We start from the raw sequence: 23,264 nt of genomic DNA on the forward strand, positions 1-23,264 counted from the left end.
GCTATTAAAAAAAATGAAATCTTGCCATTGTGACAACATGGATGGACCTAGAAGTTAGAAATGCTAAGTGAATTAAGTCAGAAAAAGATACCATATGATTTTTCTCATATGTGGAATTTTTTTTAATAAAGATTTTTACTTATTTATTTGACAGAGATCACAAGTAGGCAGAGAGGCAGGCAGAGAGAGAGGGGGAAGCAGGCTCCCCGCTGAGCAGAGAGCTCAATGCGGGGCTGGGTTCCAGGACCCTGGAATCATGACCTAGCCGAAGGCAGAGGCTTAAACCACTGAGCCACCCAGGCACCCCTCATACATGTAATTTAAGAAACAAAGAAGAAGAGACCAAAAAACCCAGACTCTTTTTTTTTTTTTCATTTATTTGACAGACAGATCACAAGTAGGCAGAGAGGCAGGCAGAGAGAGAGAGGAGGAGGAGGCAGGCTCCCTGCTGAGCAGAGAGCCCTATGCGGGACTTGATCCCAGGACCCTGAGATCATGACCTGAGCCGAAGGCAGAGGATTCAACCACTGAGCCACCCAGGCGCCCAAAAACCCAGACTCTTAAATACAGAAACAAACTGGAGGTTGTCAGAGGGGAGGTGGGTGGGGGATGGGTAAAACAGATAAAAAGGTTTAAGAGTATTCTTATCTTGATGAGCCCTGAGAAATGGCGGGGGGAGAAATATATATATATATGTATATATATATATATACACACACACACATATTACACACATATATATATAATTACAGTGATGTTGCTATTTACTGTTATTGGATATTTCATTATTATAAGGCAGTTTTTTTAAAAAATTATTTTTTTAAAGATTTTATTTATTTATTTGACAGACAGAGATCACAAGTAGGCAGAGAAGCAGGCAGAGAGAGCAAGAGAGGGAAGCAGGCTCCCCACTGAGCAGAGAGCCTGATGCAGGGCTCGATCCCAGGACCCTGGGATAACGACCTGAGCTGAAGGCAGAGGCTTCAACCCACTGAGCCACCCAGGTACCCCAAGGCAGTTTTTTAATATATACAGTGAAAACTTAACAAGCTTTTTATGACCAGTCTACCAAGATGGACTTAGCTGCCGAATTAATTTCAGCATATTGTTTATCTATCTAAAAATTGGTTGTGCATTGAGACCTCTTGCAATGCAAGGGACACTGTCAACTTAAAAGCCATTTTAGATGGAATTACACTTTTTAATAAGTAAGGTACTATGTTTATCATCTTCCGATTGGAGGTCTTGATGCAGTTAAAAGTATCCAAAAGCTTAAGTGAATATTCAGTTAACAAAAATGATTTTCGTGTGTTTTGGCTGTAATGCCTTCCTGAAAACTGCAATTATTTAGTGTGTCACAGGTGAAGGCTGAAGCCACATATGAGTCACTTCATTATTTGCATTAGAAGCCACCTTTGGACCTGGAATGTTACTGGCATTTCTCTTTCTTTACCTCTTTGTCACTTCCGTGATCAAAAGCAAACTTCTTTTTTTCTTTTTATTTATTTATTTATTTATTTTTTTAATTTGGAAAACCCAAAGGATTTGTGTCTGGGAAGAGCAGTATAGGAGAACTCTAGGTGCGTAAGGAAGACCAAAGCATGTTCTCAAGGCAGCTGTGAGCCTCCCGTGTTTTCCCTGTTCCATTTTGTCTTTACGTACAATGCCAGCTACAAATAATTGCTATCTCGAATAGGGTTTTATTTCTTGGAATTCAGCCTGTTAGCACAAATAATCCCTAATAAGTATGAAGCTAGTTTAAGGCTCTAAAACAAAGCCAGAGTTTTCTCTCTTGTATCTCCTCATCTTGGCTGATTCTGAAGTTGGTCGACATGCAGAATGTTAGAAACAAGTCACAGATCTATCTTTTCAGATTCCAGGCATATAGTTTATATACCATACTCTTTCCACTTTGAGGACTGAGCTCATAAGACAGCAGAAAGGCCCAGTGTTCAGCCATACCTTTTTTTATTCGTTGTCCTGAGTTCATCTCCCTCTGAAGTACTTTTAACGGGATGCTTCCTTTTTTTTTCCCCCTCTCCAACATTTCGGTAAAGGGAAAATAACTCTGGAACAGCCAGTAAAATTTATTGAAAGATACTAATTGCCTTGTCCCCGAGGGGCAGTGTCTGTAGTTAGACACTGAACCACGGGTTTCTTTTTTGGCAAGAGAATGGACATGCACTATAAGAGAGAATAAGTGAATGATTTCAGTGAAATGTCTCCCCAGAGATCTGTGGGTATCAGAAGGAAGAGGAGGGAGCGTTGTACCCAGTTTATCATCCAAATTTGTTGTTCCCTCTGAAGCAGAGTCTGTTCTTCCCCAGATCAATTTGAGACATTCTGTGTCTCTGTCTTTGATTGGCGAGACCTGGGTACAGCTAGTGTGTGAAATTCCTCAAGGTTAAGATGACGGTTAAGGTAGGATGGATGAAGTGAAATGTGTTTCCATTTTTCATCCTCTGCTGAGGCTAGCGGTCTGGCTAAGGCGTTATGTGTGTACTGTGTGCACCCTTTCAGATGTTCTCACTTGAGATACTTGAATATACAAGACAATAAAAGTTATTGCTTCCATTCTGATTTGTTAGTAACATTGTGTGTGGGAGTGCCAGCTGGGAAATATTACCCGGGAAGCTAGTGGAGCCCCGAGTGTGCCTTGGGGAAGAGATGACACCTACATTATTTGTCATTGGACCATTATACACCAAATGGCTGAGGTGCTGACTCCGAATCAGCTACTTACTTTCCCTAAGGGACAGAGTGCCACTGTGTGAGCTGCCAAACAAGAAAGAAAAATCGAAAATACAAAAATAAATTTATTTTCAAATTAAGTAAGTTGTCTTCAAAACAACCTTGCTTGAGCTTAACACTGTGAACAAAGCATGAGGCTTTTCCTCCTCTGAGAAGCTCCAAAGAGTATTGACCTTAGTGTTCAGCTTCTTGATTGTGATGTCCCAGAGTACACAAAACTGTGGCTTTCCCAGACAGACAATTAAATTTAAATGCAAAAGACATTAAGAAACATTAAAGTATGTAAATCAGTGTGTGATTCATAGTAACACAAATGCTCCTGCAGTGAAGTATTTCAGAGTTCATGGTTTCCCTAATCATCTCTTCATGGCTGTTTTGTTTCTTGGCTTCCTAATGCTAAGACATCATGCCATCTTTTTTTTTTTTTTAAATATCAAGTGCTGAGAGAGTTCCTAGGGAAAAGTGGTGTTCTCAGAGGTAAACAGGATCCAGATCACTTAAGGTTTATTGATTTTATGATCAGTACTTAGGTTGCTGCTAAAAGCAGATAGGTTTTCCAATACATATCTGAAACCGTAGAGGGCTTTCCACTCCATCCATCTTCAGGAGCAGGGAAGAACTCGCTTTGTAGGCGATTACTAAGGAAAACTCAAACATTGTTAGGGTCACTCATCTGTGGAATACCAGCTTAAACTAATATAAAATACTATTATTTAACTCTGATGAAAAAGAAGCAGAGTGATTATCAAAGGATCAAAGGGGAACTTAAAGCTTTTAGAGGACCTGCATCTCATCTCCATTACTGGGTTTTGTACTTGTAACATTTGGTTGGGGTTTATTTCTTTGCCAGATGGTACTGATGTTAAGAGTGCTTTGATGATTATCCCCATTTTTGTGGTTCGCCACTCCATTCTGGATTGGTTAATTAATCACCCAACTGGCATTGTTCTTGTATAATGCAGTGAAATCTCTTTGATGGGAATTTATAGAATAAGTTGAGAGTACAATAAAACTTGTTAATCCAGAGACTTCCATTATTTGGAACTTGTGATTACTTGATTTGCGCTTAACTGGAATTTCTCTTTAATATCTGTGGAAAATAAGAGCCTTGATAATGTATTGTTCTAGAATTTTTACTTTCATGAATGGTATTGGAATGGATAGAAGGGTGGTCCCTGGAGAAGGGAGAAGAGACAGTCCACAGTATTAGGGTTGTTCCTCAGTTTGATTTGAGAATCTGAAGCGAGAGAGTGTCTTGAGGCAGAGGAGCAGAAACAGCCTACAAGGCAGAACGTAAGGAAGGATTTCAAAAGGAATGTCTTCACATATCCATATTTCATGGAAAGCAACATGATGTATAGAAAAGAATGTTAGGACAGAACTGAGGAGACTTCAAATCGTGAACTGGAAGGAATATCCAAATGTGAGGTCTTATTAGTATTTGGGAAATTAACACCTGGAAGATGAAAAGTGTAAGAAGAAAGGTACTTAAACAGTCAAATCTCCCATGTCTTGCAAAGGGAATAAAACTTTAGTAATGTATACAGTCTTTTTTAAATATCTTTAGGTCTTTCTGTTAACTGATTCATTTGAATAAAAACTACTGCTTTTGTCCTTAACAGGGCCGATGGGAGAGTCAACAGGATGTATCACAAACTGCAGTCTCCAGAGGAATAGCTCCAGTTGCCCCATCCCTTCCTGACTGTCCCCCAAATAACCATCCTCCTGACCCAGGTAAGTTATATTTTCATTTGTCAGTCACTGTCAGGAAATTTGAGCATCTTTCAGAAATAGTTTCAATCAGGATTTCCTACCACATAACTACTGACCTCCTAGTTAATGTCATCTGATATTTCCCTTTTTTGCCTTATCCTGTTGAGTTACATTGATTTGAATGTTGAGTTTATATTGCATTATATTATCTTTCTGATAAATACCACTTGAACATGATGATCTCTTATATATGCTTGATTCTATTTGCTAATATTTCGTAAAGGATTTTTTTTTAAAGATGTTATCTATTTATTTGACAGAGATCACAAGTAGGCAGAGAGGCAGGCAGAGAGGGGAGGTGGGAAGCAGGCCCCCCGCTGAGCAGAGAGCCCCATGGGGGGCTCCATCCCAGGACCCTGAGATCATGACCTGAGCTGAAGGCAGAGGCTTAAACCACTGAGCCACCCAGGTGCCCCTCGTAAAGGATTTTTGTGTATGTGTTCTATGGTGAATATCTGCTTCTCTATTATCATCATTTTTTGTTAGGTTTTGGTATCATGATTATGTTGGCCTCATGAAATGACTTGGGAAATATTTCCTTATCATCTTTTTTTATGGAAGATTTTATGTACTTAGTATTGCTTCTTCCTTAAATGTTTGACAGGACTCACCAGTGACACTGTCTGGGCCTAGAATTTTCTCTTTGGGAAACTTTTAAATTATGACTAATTTCTTTAATACAGGGTTATTTAACTTCTTGTGTTTCCCTGTGAGTCAGTTTTCATAAGTTATGTTTTCAGGGAATTTTCTGTTTCATTTAAATTTTAATGTTTATTTCAGTAGATGTTACAATGTTTCCTATTGCCCTTTTAATGTTTGTAGGATCTGTTATGGTGTTCCTTCTTTTTATTTTTTTATTTATTTGTTTTTAAGAATTTTCTTTTTTCTTTTTTAAGATTTTATTTATTTTTTTTGAGAGAGAGAGAAAACACAAGCTGGGGAGAGAGGCAGGGGGAGAGGGAGCCGTAGACTCCCTGCCGAGCAGGGAGCCCGATGCAGGACTCCATCCCAGGACAGTAAGCAGATGCTTACTGACTGAGCAACCCAGGCTCCCCTTCTTTTTATTTTTGACAATTTTTCTTTCTGGTTTTCTTGACTACTTTTTTTTTTTTTAAGATTTTATTTATTTGACAGAGATTACAAGTAGACAGAGAGGCAGGCAGAGAGAGAGGAAGGGAAGCAGAGGCTTTAACCCACTGAGCCACCCAGGCGCCCCTTCTTGACTACTTTTGAGACTAGTTTTAGTTTTTTCAGTCTTCTCCCAGAACCAAATCTGATTTACTTTCTTTATGGTTTATTTTCTGTTTCATTGATTTCTATTTCTTTCTGCATTTCACAAATTTTGAAATGTGGGGCTGTCATTTTCATTCTATTCAAAATATTTTCTAATTTCCTTTTGATTTATTATTTGACCCATAGGTTATTGGAGTAACATGTTAATTCATTTTCATATGTCTGGGGGGAACTTCTTTCTATTAATTGATTACTTATTTAATTTCATCACGATCTGAAAGACTCTTTAATATTTTAGTCTTTTGGGTTGTTTTTGGGACTGTGTTCTATCTTGGTAAACATTCTATGCGTGCTTGAAAAGAAACTATTCTGTTGGGGGGCATAGTGTTCTGTATATATCAATTAGGTCAAGATGGTTGATAACCTTGTTCACATCTGTTCTTTAAATATTCTGTTCTACTGATTTTTTTTTCTATTTACTCTATCAGTCACTGAGACAGAGGACATTAACTCTCCAAATCTGATCATGAAAATTACCTATTTTTCCCTTGATAATCTGTTAGGTATATACATATTTAGGATTGATTTTTTTTCTCCCCAATGTTTCTATCATTATGACTGTCCCTTTGTATCTTTGGAATTCTCTTATTTTGAAATCTTTCTTACCTGATATTAATATAGCCACATCAACTGTCCTTTGCTTATTGTGTGAATGATGTATCTTTTTCTCAGTCTTTTAAATTTTGGCCTGTATTTGTTCTTTAAATTAAAAATGATTGTCTTGTAGCCAGCATATGGTTAGGTCTAACTTTTTTCTTTTTATCTAGCCTGAACAAATTCTGCCTTTTAATTGGCATGTTTAGTTCTTTTACATCTAATATTATTATTGTTAGGTTTGCCTCATCGCTGCTGGTTTCTCTTTGGCCTTTCTATTTTGTTCCCCCACTGTAACTTCTTTTTTGCTTTCTTTTGGGTTAAATGAAAACTATTTTTTAGTATTTAATTTTATTTCCATTGCTGGGTTTTTGGTATTTTTGTATTTCTTTGTTAAAGTCTTTGCTCAAGGACTGTAGTATGGATTCTTAACTTCTCATAGTCTACTTAGAATTAATAATATATCACTTCCCACTGCACAAATATTAGAACCTTGTAAGGGTATAAATCCATTGGCCTGTTCCCAACCCCCCCCTTATTTTGTTTTCTTATTGTTGTATCTTTTACAGTTATTATGAACCCATTTTACAATGTTACTCTTCTTGCTTTAAAATAGCTACTGTCCCCTGGGGCTAAAAATACATTATATGTTTATTAAAAAATTAAAAAAATAGCCACTGTCTTCTAAGTAAATTAAAGAGACTATAGATAATCTTTTATATTTTCTTCATATTTATTATTTCTGGCACTAGCTAGTCCTTCCTGAAGTCTCATATTTATCTGATATCATTTCTCTTTAGCCCAAAGAATATGCTGCAGTATTTCTTATTGTGCAGTTGTCTTAGGAAAGAGTGCTCTCCCCTTTTTGGGATTATCTTTATTTCACTTTTTTTGGTAGGATTTTTCCACTAGCAGCACTTAGAAATCTTAGATTATCTTTCAGATTTCTTTTCTGCTGAGAATCAGTCATCATTTGTGTCTCTTTTCCTTACATGTATTATGTGTCTGTTTACACTGTTACTTCGTTTGCTTTCATAGTTTTCTCTCTTTTTGTTGGATTATGATATACTTAGGTATAGTTTTATTTGCTCTTACCTTGCTTGCATTTCATTGATGTTCTTGGTTCTTTCTGTAAGTTGAAGTTTTCTATAAATTTAGGAAATGTTCAGCTATTATTTCATTAAATTATTCCCCTGACCATTTCTCTCTTTCTCCTCTTCTGAGAATCAAATTACACACGTTAGATTGCTTACTATTACCCTACGGATCACAGAAGATCTGATTTTTTTAACTTTCATTTTTTATCTTATTCTTGTTTCTTCTGGTTGCATAATTTCTCCTGCCATTTCCAACCTTCTGTTAAGCACATCCAGAGAATATTTTATTTCAGTTACTATTCTTTTCAGTTCTAGAATTTCCACTTGCTTCTTCTTTTAAAGTTTTAATTTCTCTGTTGATATTCTCTACCTGTACATTTGTTAAGATCAGATTCTTCTTTTCTTCCTTGGACCTGTGTATAAAAGCTGCTTTAAAGTCTTTATCTGCTGGGGCGCCTGGGTGGCTCAGTGGGTTAAGCCGCTGCCTTCGGCTCAGGTCATGATCCCAGGTCCTGGGTTCAAGCCCTGCATCGGGCTTTCTGCTCAGCAGGGAGCCTGCTTCCTCCTCTCTCTCTGCCTGCCTCTCTGCCTACTTGTGATTTCTCTCTGTCAAATAAATAAATAAAATCTTTAAAAAAAAAAAAAAAAGTCTTTATCTGCTGAATCCAGCATCTGGGCCATCTCATGATCTATTTCTTTTGACTGCTTTTTTCTTGACATGGGTCATATTTAATGAGTTTTGCCCATTGTATACCCCAGTCAAGATATACAAGATTTATATGACTCCAGTTTCTCTCCACAATCAGCCAATGTTCTGATTTCTATCCTTTCAGATTAGTTTTGCCTGTTCTATAATTTCATACAAATGGAATCATACAGTATATACTCTTTCTGTGTTTGGCTTCTTTTATTCATCATTTCTGTTTACATCTCCATACCACAGCATCCTTCAGTAATTTATTTTATTTTTTTAAAGATTTTATTTATTTGACAGAGAGAGATCACAAGTGTAGAGAGAGAGAGAGAGAGGGAGGGAGGAAGCAGGCTCCCTGCCTAGCAGAGAGCCTGATGTGGGACTCGATCCCAGGACCCTGAGATCATGACCTGAGCTGAAGGCAGAGGCTTAACCCACTGAGCCACCCAGGCAGCCCAGTAATTTATTTTTTATTCTTGAGAAATACTTCACTTTTATGGTTGGATTTATCATAATTTTTAATTAGTTCTTCTGTCTGTGGACATTTGGTTTGTTTTCAGTTTTTGGCTACTGTTAATAAAGTTTGTTCTTGCATAAGTCATTTTGTGAACATTTCTCTTGAGTTAATACCTAGGAGTGAAATTACTGGCTCATAGAGTATGACCTTGTTTTAAAGTTCTGTAAAAAAAATTTTTTTATTTTTTATTTCATTTATTATTTATTTATTTATTTATTTTTTTTGAGAGAGAGCATGCATGTGTGCATGCCAGTTGCAGGGGGAGGGTCAGAGGGAGAGAGAGAGAGAGTCTTAAGCTGAGCATGGAGCTCAACATAGGGCTCCATCTCCCAACCCTGAGATTATGACCTGAGCCAAGATCATAAGTCGGAGGCTTAACTGACTAAGTCACCCAGGTTCCCCAAATTTGTTGTTTTAAAAAAACATTGTGGGGTTCCTTGGTGGCCCAGTCAGTTAAGAATCTGAATCTTGGTTTTGGCTCAGGTCGTGATCTTGTGGTCACGGATTGAGCCCGCAAAGGGCTCTATGCTTAGCTTGAAGTCTGCTTCAGATTCTCTCTCCCTCTTAATTTTCGTCTTTCTTTCTTTCTCAAATAAATAAATAAATAAAATCTTCAAAAAAAAATTCATAATAGGGGCATCTGGGTGGCTCATTCAGTTTAGCATCTGACTCTTGATCTCAGCTTAGGTCTTGATCTCAGGGTTGTGAGTTCAGGTCCCATGTTGGGCTACACACTGGGCTACTGAAAAAAAAATAATAAAATTAAATAATGTGCAATTAATGCTTACTTGGTTTACATATTTACTACTTTGCTTTGCTCATCATTGCTTCTTGCGTCTCACTTTGTTCTTCTGAATTTAATTTCTTTTTTGTGAATTATATCTTTTTCTGTAAAACATCAGTACATTTAACAATCATCTGTTAGTGACAGGCCCTTTTATGTTTTTGGTTTTTTTTTTTTAAAGATTTTATTTATTTATTTGACAGAGAGATCACAAGTAGGCAGGCAGAGGAGGAAGCAGGCTCCCTGTGGAGCAGAGAGCCCGATGAGGGGCTCGATCCCAGGACCCTGAGATCATGACCTGAGCCGAAGGCAGAGGCTTTAACCCACTGAGCCACCCAGGTGCTCCCCTTTTATGTTTTTTATTTTGTTCTAAGTTTGAAGAATCCTTTTACTATGGAATTTGTGGTATATTTCAAACATACAAGAGTAGAAAGAGTAGGGGCACCTGAGTGGCTCAGTTGGTTAAGCGACTGCCTTTGGCTCAGGTCATGGGATCCCGGGATCGAGTCCCGCATCGGACCCCCTGCTTGCAGGGAGTCTGCTTCTCCCTCTGACTTTCCCCCTCTTGGGGGTCTCTCTCTCTCATTCTCTCCCTCTCAAATAAATAAATAAAATCTTTAAAAAAAAAAAAGTAGAAAGAGTAATAAGATGTGCCCTTAGGTATCCTCTCTCTTCAAGAATGATCAGTTCATCACCACTCTGACTTATCTCTCCTGCTGCTTCTCTGCACCCTTTCACGATTAATTTGAAGCAAATCTCAGATATCCTTTTATCTTTAAATATTTGTACATGTATCTCTAAAGCAACACCCCCAATAACATTTCACTCTTAAGAAAATTTAAAAATAAGTCCCCAATATCTTCGAACACTAATCAGTGTTTGTATTTCTCCAGTTGGAACAAAAATACTTTTTAGTTATTTTGAATGAAAATCCAAGTGTAAGGTTCATATATACTCTGATGAGTTGGTATGTGTCTTGAGTTAAAGTTTAATGTATATGTTCCTCTCTCCTCCCCCCATTCATTGTATGTGGTGAAGAGACTGTCTTTGTACAGTAGACTTTGTATGTTCTTACTTTGCTGGTTATATCCCCATGAGGTTTTTTAAACATGGTTCTCTGTCTACCATATTTCCTGTGAATTGGTGGTTAGCTCTATAATCTTGAACAGATTCAGGCCAGTTTGAAGGAGGTATGGGAGGTAGTTTTGTGTATTTGCCAAAGGAGACACATCATGTCTGATTGTCTCGCTTTGTGATATATGCAGCCTTTGATAGATTATTGGCTAGATCTTTAATTAGGGGTCATCTTTAGAATGTTAATTTCTTGTATATAGAACTTTAGATTTTCCTTATTTTTTCTTCAGCATTTAGATGATTATATTCTTCTGGCTCTTTATTCATCTCAAACTTATTTTCTGTTTGTTTTCTTTGTTTTGTTTTTCTCTTTCCTATTTTTGCCTTCTTGTAAATTAATTGACTTTTTTGAACTCAGTTTTAACATACCTCTTAGCATTTATAGCTATCTCTTCGCTTTCTGTTTTTAATGATTGCTCTCATGATTATAAAATATCCTTACCTTTTCACAGTTTACTTAGATTTAATATTACAATACTTTATGTAAAAAGTACAAACCTTGGAACTGTATGGGTCCAGGTACCAACTGTATTACCAATGAACTTGGGAGACCTTTCAGGGGTTACTTTAGGGGTAGAGGTACATGAGTAGTTGTGTGTTCTCTTCAGGCGGTATCACACACAAATTCCTCAGGTTGACTTCCTTGTTCTTTGTCAAGGGTTATGTGGATACAGTGTTTTATCATTTATGAGTTAGACTACATTTTCCTAGAAATTTTAGTTTTATTCACTAAGGGAAAAGAAATCTTATATCATAGGCATCATCTGCATGTCTGATCCCAGCCTTTGGTAATTTAGAGCAGGTTTGTTTAGGGCATCAATCCCTGTCTTGTGAAAACAACGGAAACATCACCCTCTTTCTAAAAGGTCCATTTCATTATCTTTATTCAGTAAGTAGATATGAAAAACTAAAATTGTAGAAGACATAGTCCCTGACTTCAAAGACTTTAAAGTCTAGATAGAGAGCTATACATGTGTGTTATTAGCTGTGCAATTTATTTTTTTTTAAAGATTTTATTTATTTATTTGACAGACAGAGATCACAAATAGGCAGAGAGGCAGGTGGAGAGAGAGAGAGGAGGAAGCAGGCTCCCTGCTGAGCAGAGGGCCCGATGTGGGACTTGATCCCAGGACCCTGAGATCATGACCTGAGTCGAAGGCAGAGGCTTTAACCCACTGAGCCACCCAGGCACCCCAAGCTGTGTGATTTAAAAATGAAAAACCCCATCTTACTCTGGGGCAGAAGTTAGTATGTGAACCAGTTAGTGACAAAGACTGGGGTTGGATTACCTTTCAGATACTAACAGAAACACTGGATATTAGAATGTTTTAGAACTACCCTAATTGCTGTTCTTTAATTGGAAAAAGGAAACAACATTGTGCTTGAGGGTAGCTATAATACTACTGCATTTTTCTAACATTTTTTAAGGATACCTTTTAAGAATTTATATTATTAGATTCAGTACAAGTAAAATTTGGCAAATTTATAGGAGAGAAAATGTCTACATTGTTATTTACATTTGATCTTTTTTCCTATCAATATTGTTGACAGGACTTAGTAGCCTAGCGGCCTCCTACTTGAATCCAGTAAAATCCTTTGTGCCACAGATGCCAAAGCTCTTGAAGTCTCTCTTCCCTGTCCGCGATGAGAAAAGGGGCAAACAGCCTTCTCCCCTTGCACATCAGGTAAAAGCATCAGGAAAGCAACAGTGAACATTTCTAATTCCTGGTGGAATGATGCTCTGTGTTGCACTGACGCTGGGGGGAGAGGGGTAGCAGGGATGGGAGGCCTTAAAACTGGGCTTTTAGGCCTAGTAAAAGCTTGTGATTGTTTCTCCTCTACTCTCTTCTGAGGTAACAGAGCTGTTGAAACTTATTGACAGTCTCAATCCTTTTTGCTTTTAAAAAATGCCGAGTACACTGCTAATGTGATTTATGGTAATATTACTTAGAGCAACAATAGTAAAATTTATGAAGTGCACTTAGTGTTGTTTGTGTATTGCCAAACAGAAAATGTAATTCTATTTTTAATTCTTGATTTCATTTCTTATTTCAAACAATTTTATATCATCACTGTCCTTCCCTCTCCACTTCTTTTTCCTCTGCTGTGGTTTACCCGTTCCTTCATTTAAAATATTAAAAGTCATCACTTGTCTTTATTTCCCCCTTTTCTTAAAACTCTCTACCCAGCCTTTAGATAAGTTTTAGAGAAAAATTTTAAAGGGTTTTCCACATAATCAGGAAACTGCTCTTATGCAATGGTGAATGGGAAGCCTGTTGGAAATGTAATTTCCAGTCTTATATAGGTGTGAATTCAGCAGAAAATGATAAATGAGGATTTATTTATATTCCTTAAAAAACACATACAGTGCAAGTGCTGTTGTTGAAATAGGTCTTTTGACATCAGCTTATCCACATTCACGTAAAGCATTCATAATTGCAGAAATGCAGGTAAGTCCTTGTCCGAGACGTTAACTATTTAAAGGAATTATCTGAGTTTGTAAATGCATATTCAGGGGTAGTGGTATTAGTTTTGTAAGGCTGCTCTACAGATAACATGATTTTTTAAAATCTAGCATTATCTAAAAAATGTACTTAAGCAGACATGTACACATACTGTATGAAACAAATAAACATCACCATTTTGGATGTTTGAAATAAATTTAACTAAGCACATAAGGAGTGCTTAACAGTTACCAAAGAATCTATGACCACGAGACCTACAAGAAATAGCAAGTCTAATACTTGGTTGGGGTTTAGGCAAAAATGGTTTTTCCAAGGATTTGCTGTTGCGTATATTACTCTGTCTTAAACTTCCATGTCATTGTTTTGTAATGTATGATGCATGGAGACTCTGTCAGAATTTCCATGGTAGATTTTTTAAGAAGGTGACTTTAAAAACAACAGTAACACCCAGACCCCGTCTGGGGTACCTTTATAACCTGTATTTATAAGTACCCAAGGGGACTCGAGCAAAATGTAAAGTTGGATAACCACCCTTTTTCAGTTGCTGTTTGCTGAAGACAGTGTTCTAGAAGTTAAAGGAAATTGGTGTGGCATCAGAAGTTATTGAATCAGACTGCTATAGTTACAGTTAGTTTTTAAAAACTACTTTGAGTTTTTGATATGGCAGGTCAGATCACCTGCTACAATAAATTGTTTTTACTGTTTTGCCAGTAAATGATTGGTTCTCCTGGATATAGAGGAGGAACAATCATGTGTTAGAAAGAAATATAGTGATGGCAGATAACTGCATTTTGTAATGTTCAGTTTAGGAAGGGCAATCTTGAGATAGTTTGAAGATCTCTTGTGTAATATTTTGTCCATTTGGTTTACTTTTTTTGAGCATATATGACCAAAGATACTGGAAAAAGTGGCCCTAGATATTTTATATTTTAAAAATAAATGAAAATATAAATACAAAACTGGTTTTAATGAAGACACCCAGTGGTGGAACTAAATGGTCCATTTGGTTTGTGAAACCCGCACTCCACTGAGGGGCCTTCCCTGAAGGTCACCAGGGACCTGCATCTTGCCTTCACCATTCCAGTTTCCTCCTCTGACTTGACATCGTACTTGAAATACTTTCATCTCTAGGCATCAGTGTGGCGACATTTGCCTGGTCTCCTCCTGCTTACCGCTCAAATCCTTCTCACTTGCCTTTTCTGAGACCATTTATTCCATCAGGCTGCTAACATTCGGGTGCCCCAGAGCTCCATCCTGGGCCCTCTCTCCATGGGTCATCCCATTTGGTTCCATGGCTTTAACTATTTCTGCATTGATAGTGTTCATATTTCTATCTCCAGTCCAGACTCTGCCCCTGAGCTCTGGTCTCATGCAGCTAAATCCCCATTAAGCTTTTCCACTTGCAAATCAATTAGGCATTCACATTTTACCCATGCCAAACATTACTGTTGGTTTCAGCTCATCAGTCTCTTTACCCCCAGCACACAAAATGCTTAAAAATATATGGGTGGCCCAGTCAGTTAGGCCTCTGCCTTTGGCTCAGATCATGATCTCAGAGTCCTTGGATCCAGTCCCTTATCAGGCTCCCTGCTCAGCAGGGATTCTGCTTCTCCCTCTCCTTTTGCCCCTCCCCTTGCTTGTGCTCTCTCTCAAATAAATAAATAAAATCTTTGGAAAAAACATACATGCCCATCTTAGTTTGTAGCACAGCTATCTGCCCAGTTGCTCATACCTCATGGAGTCCACCGGTAAGATTCACAGGTACCACTTCCAATCCAGTGACTCCCGGTTATCTCCCATTTCTCCTTAGTCATTTGTCCCACTCTGGTCTATTGCCCAGATGATTACAGCAACCTTCATACAGGTCTGACACTTTTTGCCTTATAATGTCTTTTAATCATGAAGTAGCCAAAGTGCCCTTCCAAAGTCTTACTTCGGTTCATGGCTTGAAATCTTCAACTGCTTCTCACTGAATAAAATCTAAATTCCTTACTGTGCCTTACAGTGTTCTATATGATCCGGTCCTCTGACCTTTAATTTTTATGCCTTTTATTTCCTCTTTGTTCACAACACTAAGCCATGTTGGCCTTTTCCTTCCTTCCTTCCTTCCTTCCTTCCTTCCTTCCTTATTTGAGAGAGAGAGAGTACGTAAGCATATGAGTAGGGGACAGGGAGGGACAGAGGGAGGAGGAGAAGCAGGCTCCCCACTGAGCAGAGAGCCTGATGTGGGACTCAATCTCAGCACCCTGGGATTATGACCTGAGCTGAAAGCAGCTGATCAACCGACTGAGCCACCCAGGTGCCCCTCTTTCTTTCTTACCTCATGAACACATGAAATTCATTTTGGTCTGAAGAATGTTTTGCATTTGCCTTTCCTTCTACTTGGAATACTGTTTCCCAATGTCTTTGCACGGCTACCAGGTCTCTAGTAGGGTGGTCTGCTATTAGAATGGTTAAGATCGGCCACTCTAAGGAAGTACGTTTGCATTTAGAGTGGCCTCTACCAGTTAACCTAAAACAACTGCTTCTACATCAGTACATTATTCCCATATTTAATCTTTTCAGTTGGATGTTATTGTTATATTTATATATTTATTGATTAGCTCCTCTATAATAAAACCAAGAAGATAATCCTTGAAGGCAGGGACATGGTTGATATGAAATGTGTATTGGTTGATCATCGACATATACTCAGATTATAATATTAGGTAGTTTGTCTGTATCAGTGTCATCCAGTGGTATAAAGAACTATGTTCACAGTTTACAGGGGAAAGAATCAGACCTGAGTGGAGACTTGTGATATCAAGACATAATTATGAACTTTCTTTCCTAGATTGATGGAAGTTCCACTAAAGAACTATTCCTAAATAGGGGGAAAACTTAAGTTTATCAGTAGGATTTAGTTGATCAAAGATGCTTATGTTCATCTCAGTTTTGTTGACTATCTCTGCTAAAGTTCTAAGAACAGTAAATTGTAATTTTAAATGACATTGTCAAATAGAGGTTCCTTTACTATGGGCCACTTTGTGCTTTAAGTTGTTGCCATCTGAATGGTGTTTCATCCTTGGAAAAAAAGCACTGTAATGCCAGCGGGATTTCAAAATAACAGCATAAGAACAGTGCTGTATTAGTTAGACTTTTTTTTAGTACCCCCAGCTTTTTAAAGTAGTTGTCTTTACTGTAATGCCATCCCATTCACTTGGAAATCAGATTTGATACCTAAAGTTGAGGGTCTTATTTTTTTTGACAATCTGCCCTGCCTCTCTCTGTGGAACTGCCAAGTCCTCCAGGAAAAAGATCAGTTTATTTCCAACCAGTCTTTGCCTCAGAGTTTCTCCTGCTGTTACCCAGGAGTTAGAGGGAGTGGAAGAAGAGATTTTCTTCTCTTGTTTTTCCGCCCCATTTTGACCCAACGTTTAAGGAGGAGGTTTTCTAGACTTAACAGCTATAGCTTTGCCCACTGTATCTCAGATACTAAATACCTCATCATTCTTTAGTTGTCTTGTCCAGGTCTTGCTTCAAGTGGGGAGCCCAGAAGTATTTCCAAGCCCATGCTTGAAAATGGTACAATTATCATCTTCCTCTTCTAAATAACATACTTCTACCAAAGTAGCACATGATTGTACTTTTTTGTAAAGGCCATTATTAGCTTTTTGGGCCTCTGGTCAGTTAGTATGCCCTTTTTATTTCCTTGTTTGTTTACATTCTTAGCAATGCAGTTCATTTATTATTATGTTTTCTGTAAAAATACTTAAATAAGGAACTTTAGATTGATTTCTAAAATTTTTCATCTTAGTTTTGTTTTAGTGCTCCTAGAATGTCAAGATATTTCTTGAGTAATTATTTAAAAAAATACATGTGTTCTAGCTATCATCTGCAAACTTTTCAAGGGCATAGTCTGTCTGCACTTGAGTCATAAACAAAATGTTGAACATTAGAGGGCCTGAGAGAGGACCCTGACGTAGGCAATTCAAGATCACTGCTCAAGGCCCAGGGTGACAGATCAGTGTTTCAGCTCTGCACATTCAGTAACTGCTACCCCCAGCCCACATTTCTTCCTCTTTCTATCAAAGAGATCATGGGAGACATTGTTAGATACATTATGGAAATAAAGGGACACCCTACCCGTGGCCTTTGTGTCACCAGTCTAGGAAGCCTAAAACACATTCCTGCTGACCAGCATTCCTAGACTCCTCCGTTTTCTGCCTGGCTTTGCTGTAGCTCCGTGTGAGGTGTCTAATGGTGTGACTTAACCAGTAGCCTACAGAGATATGCAGGTGCTATGAAGCTTGCTCTCTCTTTTTTATTGTGTTTCATTTGCTGCTAGTGCTTTGTTAGTGCACTCATTTCATTTATTAAATAACCAATACCAGATTAAAAAACTGTGTTATAGAGTAACATCAAAGACAGAACCTAGAAAAAATAGAAATCAGTGCAATGCCTAAAAGGAATCTGGATCATTCTACAGTAAGGGAAAGAATAAATATGATATTAATAATGCATAAAACTTAGAGATAACAAATAGATAGTAACCTTGCTGAAGTATGATTGACAGAAAACAAAAACAAGAACCCCAAAATGGTTTGAAAATCAACAGATACAGTACATGATAACCAAAGAGACCATGAATGATAGCACGTTCTTTTCTTTCTACCCTGCCCCCAACTTAATCTTTTTATCATTTGTAAAGCTCTTTCTCTCCATTTCCCACCAAACTATGATGAATGATATTAAAACTTCTTCCTCTTTTATATTTCTGTCCCAGTTCAGTTTGGAGGCCTGGAGGCCTAAAGTCCTTCTGTGAAATAGTCACAATAACAAAGAAACCCCCATGGACTCTCTGAACACCACCCTTGCCGTCACTAGACCACACTTAGATTACTGCACTTGGTTCTGGATATGTTTCTACGGGAAATCCATTGACCCATTGGATTTATTTCAGGGGATAACGTCAGAAATGATTTATGAGGAAGGATTAGAGGAGTTATTTATAGTCTGACCAAACAATGACTAAGAGAGCTGACTGTATAAGCATTCAAGGGATGGCAGCACCAAGGCGGGGAGAACCGTGTAAGGGCGGCTGGCTACGGCAGGGGGTGGAAGGCGTGTAGAATGACAGAGATGAAATTAACAAAGAGAATGGTAGCAGCTGTGAATAAGTAGGATGATTTAGAGATAGCAGGGTGCTCTCTTAAAAAACAAAACAAAACAAAACACTGGTATTTCTGTCACTTCTGTTTTTATAAAAAATAAGATTTTGAGAATGTAAAAATAGTCCTGGGATAGGTCCTGTTCCTAGCACTCATTGCTATGTTTTCACTCTTAGATAGAAGAGAGGCAGAAGTTGTGTAATGAAGGAAGGATTATTCTCAAAAAAGTACTTCTAATCAGTGTGTCCTTGACATTTTCAAACAAGAGTGTTCGATACCCTCCCTCATGGAGAGATACAAACATATAACCATAGTGAGACTCTAACGAAGAGATGAAACGTTTATTAACTTGTTCTTTGGAGTCAGCAGGTTTTCAGATCAAGCTGCTGTTATTTTTTGGCTTTCTATTTCAATATTTGGAAAGATCTCTGTGGATCTTTCCTTGTAGGGTAGAAGTTAGTTTATTCTTAAGATTTAAAAACAAAGATTCTTATATTTTACAGAATGTTTTGGTTTGAACATATTCATAAAGATTTCTGTTTCTCATTTTTATGGAGATTTGTTTTTTGTTTGTAATCAACTTCTGAATTCCAGAAATGCAAAGATACTGCAGTGAAAGAGGTGGCAGCTGACAAAATTGCTGTCTTTGACCTTCTGATGCAAGTTTAGTAACTAATCTGGAAAATAACAAACTGCAATTAATGAAATCTATACTCATATTCAAGTGTGTTTCTCAGACAGCACATAAAATAATTGAAAGAACTTCCTGCTCACTAATTAGTTAGATTGAATTAATTTGGCATAATAGCTTTTTTCATGTATCTAGAAGTTTGTGTTCAGATGAAGCTATTTATGTACTTCAAACTTTGGGGCTCCAGATGGTGTCTTTGGTTATCTGGAGAATTAAAGAGTTAATACTCAGATTTAATTTCCACCATCAAAAGCACAGTCATATTTCTGGCCTATCTTCGTTGTACGGCTGTCCCTCTCCAGTGTCCTGCACTTTGCTTGGGATTGTCTTGTCAACCACAGGGATATTTTTCTCCATTTTCAATACTGCTTCTACCGTGGAGGAAGGACAAAGCCTTGAGGGGAAAGAGCAGCACCTTGCACATCTCAAATGCTGATTGAAAAGATGCCTGTGTAGTCGGTGATTCCATCTTTCATGCGAGTGATCCTTCCATATTATAAAATGGAGAAAAAACACACCAACTACTAGTTCTTCCCTTGTGCACAAGATTCTATTGTAGGGCTGTTCAGACTTGGACTCCCTTGATAAAACGAAGCATATAAATGCTTATCCTTGTGTCATCATCACCAAGGGTTCGTCACCATAACTAACAAAATAAGAAAAAAGGGTCTATGTCTTGTCTTCCGGCCTTCAGTGTTAATGTTTGGGTTCCTTAAAGAGTATGGATATGAGCATTTCCCCCCTGTAATTTAGTAAGGAGCACACGTAATAAATATATTTGGATATGTTATGCTACATTCACTTGTTCCTGAGTTAACAAAGGCAAATTTGCACAGGCTTTCTGGAGTACAGACTTTAAAAAAAATTTTTTTCAATTCAAGGCAGATGATTTCCATTCATTTGCTTTAGGATGAATTCTTAGGTACTTTTACTACTGTTAGTTTTCCAAAATCATGTTTTGCCATCTCTCTTTGTCCCAGAAATGTATGGATACTGTGTTGACAGATATTGATTGACAAGGTTCTCTTCACAATAAGGTATGGTCTTGATCTGAAAAATAACAAAAATGAGAGTTTCTGAGGCAGTGCAGAAGTTGATTGAAGAGACCTTAGTCTGCTAGTCGTTTTTTTCAGAAATTGTCATTGTATGCTTTTGTATGAGGCTCTAGAAGAGACATTGGCCAAACTGTTTTTGTTAAGTGCCATATAGTATTATTTTAGGCTTTGCAGGCCTGTCAAAACTAGCCATAGACAATACTTAACAGTAAATGAGTACAGACATGTTTTAAAAGAATTTTACATTTATAACCCCCAAATTTGAATTTCATAGAATTTTTTCATGTCACAAGGTATTCTTTTAGTATTTTGAAAATGTAAAAACCATTCTTAGCTTACCTGGTATACCAAACAGGTAACAGTCTAGATCTAGGCCCTATTTTATTCAATTCATTTATTTATTTATTTGTTTTTATTTATTTTGACAGACAGATCACAAGTAGGCAGAGAGGCAGGCAGAGAAAGAGAGGAGGAGGAGGCAGGCTCCCTGCTGAGCAGAGAGCCCGACGTGAGGCTCGATCCCAGGACCCTGAGATCATGACCCGAGCCGAAGGCAGAGGCTTTAACCACTGAGCCACCCAGGCGCCCTATTTTATTTATTTTTAAAGATTTTATCCATCTATATGACAGAAAGAGAGAGCACAAGCAGGGGGAGCAGCAGACAGAGGGAGAGGGAGAAAGCAGCCTTCCCGCCGAGCAGGGAGCCTGATGCAGGGCTCAGTCCCAGGACCCTGGGATCATGACCTGAACCAAAGGCAGACGCTTAACCAACTGAGCCACCAGGCGCCCCAGGCCCTATTTAAAAAAAAAAAAAAAAAATGTCTTTTTAAGAGAGAATACACACGTTGGGGGCAGGCGGCGAGAGGGAGAGAGAGACTCCCAAGCAGACCTCATGCTCAGCACGGAGCCCAACATGGGGCTCAATCTCCGGACCCTGAGATTATGACCCAAGCCAAAACCAAGGGTTGGATTGAGTCACTCAGGTGCCCCTAAAATTTTTAAGATTAGCAAATATTCTGGCTTTTAAGTAAACATCCTTTGTCTTTCATAGATATTTGAAAAACTACTAACTATTATTTTGAATGAAGTGAAATTATAGCCTTTAAAAAATATATAAGTTTTTTGGGGGCAGCTGGTTGGCTCAGTCTGTTAAGCATCTCCCTTTGGCTTAGGTCATGATCTCAAGGTCCTGGGATCAAGCCCAGAGTTGGGCTCCCTGCTCCGTGGGGAGTCTGCTTTTCTCTCCCTCCACTTTCAAATAAGTAAATAAAATATTAAAAATTAAAAAACATAAAAATAAATAAGGTTTTTTTTTAAAGATTTTATTAATTTACTTGGGGAAGAGCAAGCAAGGGGGAGAGAGGGCATGAGGGAGGGTCAGAGAAAGAGGAAGAAGCAGACTCCCCACCAAGCAGGGAGCCTGATGTAGGGCTCCATCCCAGGACCCCGGGATCGTGACCTGAGCTGAAGGCAGACACTTAACCAACTGAGCCACCCAGGCACCCCATAAATTTTTTTCACATAAATATTTAAGTAACTGTTAACAATTATCCTGTGGAAGTTTAAAAAGTAAACTAGATTCTATAAAAATAAACTATCTTTTCTGAGAACTCCAGAAACATTAGAATTTGAAATTTTCTATATATACTACCTCAAATAAGTTGAATTAATGTATATATAAATAATATAGTGAAATAAGTCTGTTTTGATTGTCTTATTCACTTTTACCCCCGATAAGATAGTTTACTTGTTGATTGAAGAAATAGGCCTTTCAGTTTTTTTTAATAATTAGGTTAAATAGGAATATCAGATATTAGACCCCGAGTGCCTATTTCTGAGGCACACAGGAACCCTATGTGTGGTTTTGCTCTCACTGTATTCCCAGTTCCTGGTATAGTCTTTGGAATATAGCAGGCACCTGATACATGTTTGTGGATGAGTAAATTAATGTCTAAGGTTCTTCATTTGAAAGAAAATGACCATAGAAAATGGCCAAAGAAAAGCCATATCCTTGAATGGCTTTGGGGCTGATAAACACAAGGAGAATCTTTCAATGTATATTTTATATCAGATATAATTGTTGATTATTTAAGTTGGGCTTTTATAGTAAACCAAGCTAGAAATATCTTGGAAGACACCAACGGCCCCAGTGATGGGGAAGAGCATGCTATTTTACAAATGTGCTGAGTGCTTACTGTGTGCCAGGCATTTTATATGCATTAGCTCAACAGTGGTGCTGAGTTAGATCAGTGCTGTCCAATAGAAATTTGTGAGTCATACGTGATGTCTTAAATTTTCTGGTAGGCACATTTAAAAAAAGTGAAATAGGTCAAATTGATTTTAGTAATACAATTTACTTAGTATAGTCATAATGTTGTCATTTCAGTCTGTAATCAATCAAAAAATTACTGAGTTATTTCCTTCTTGTTTTTTTCCTGTGAAATTCTTTTTTTTTTTTTTTAAAGATTTTATTTATTTATTTGACAGAGATCACAGGTAGGCAGAGAGGCAGAGAGAGAAAGGGGGAAGCAGGCTCCCCACTGAGCAGAGAGCCCGATACAGGGCTTGATCCCAGGACCCTGAGATCATGACCTGAGCTGAAGGCAGAGGCTTAACCCACTGAGCCCCCTTGAAGTTCTTGAAATCAGGTGTGTAGTTTATATTTCTAGCACATCCCAGTTAGGATGCTAAATTTTTTTCAGAAATCCTTGATCTGCCTTTGGCATTTGAAAAAAAATAGATCCCTGTGCCCAAGTGTTCCAAACATACTTACAGGCACTTTAATTTTTAAATTTACATATTATTCATTAAAATTAAGTAAAATTAAAAGTTTACTTCCTCAGTCACACTAGCTTCATTTCGAGTGCTAAGTAGCTAGATGGGGCTGGTGGCCACCACATTGGACAGCACAGAGTATCTAGTGACTCTAGATACTCTGACTTTGAGGAAAATGAGATTCTGGTAGATAAAGCACCTCATCTAAGGTTACAGAGCCTACTGAATGGCATACTGAGATGAACATTCAAGAAGTAAATTTGAATGCACAGTTGTGATATTAAGAGATTTCACTGGATCTGATTAAAAATATTACCAGTGGGGGCACCTGGGTGGCTCAGTGGGTTAAAGCCTCTGCCTTCAGCTCAGGTCATGTTCCCAGGGTCCTGGGATCAAGCCCCGCATCGGGCTCTCTGCTCAGCAGGGAGTCTGCCTCCTCCTCTCTCTCTGCCTGCCTCTCTGCCTACTTGTGATCTCTGTCTGTCAAATAA

The 23,264-nt window shown here is 38.0% G+C and overlaps 1 protein-coding gene across 2 annotated transcripts in view; it reads left to right on the top strand.

The window, feature by feature from the left end:
- KIF13B (kinesin family member 13B) overlaps positions 1–23,264 on the top strand; it is a 204,187-nt gene that overhangs the window by 161,258 nt on the left and 19,665 nt on the right. For both annotated transcript variants that reach the window (XM_047717469.1, XM_047717470.1), the window contains 2 exons: positions 4,374–4,485; positions 12,189–12,322. In XM_047717469.1, coding sequence (XP_047573425.1) covers positions 4,374–4,485; positions 12,189–12,322 — 246 coding nt within the window. The remainder of the gene's footprint in view (positions 1–4,373; positions 4,486–12,188; positions 12,323–23,264) is intronic.

Source organism: Lutra lutra, chromosome 2, assembly GCF_902655055.1.
Source record: "Lutra lutra chromosome 2, mLutLut1.2, whole genome shotgun sequence".
NCBI lineage: Eukaryota > Metazoa > Chordata > Mammalia > Carnivora > Mustelidae > Lutra > Lutra lutra.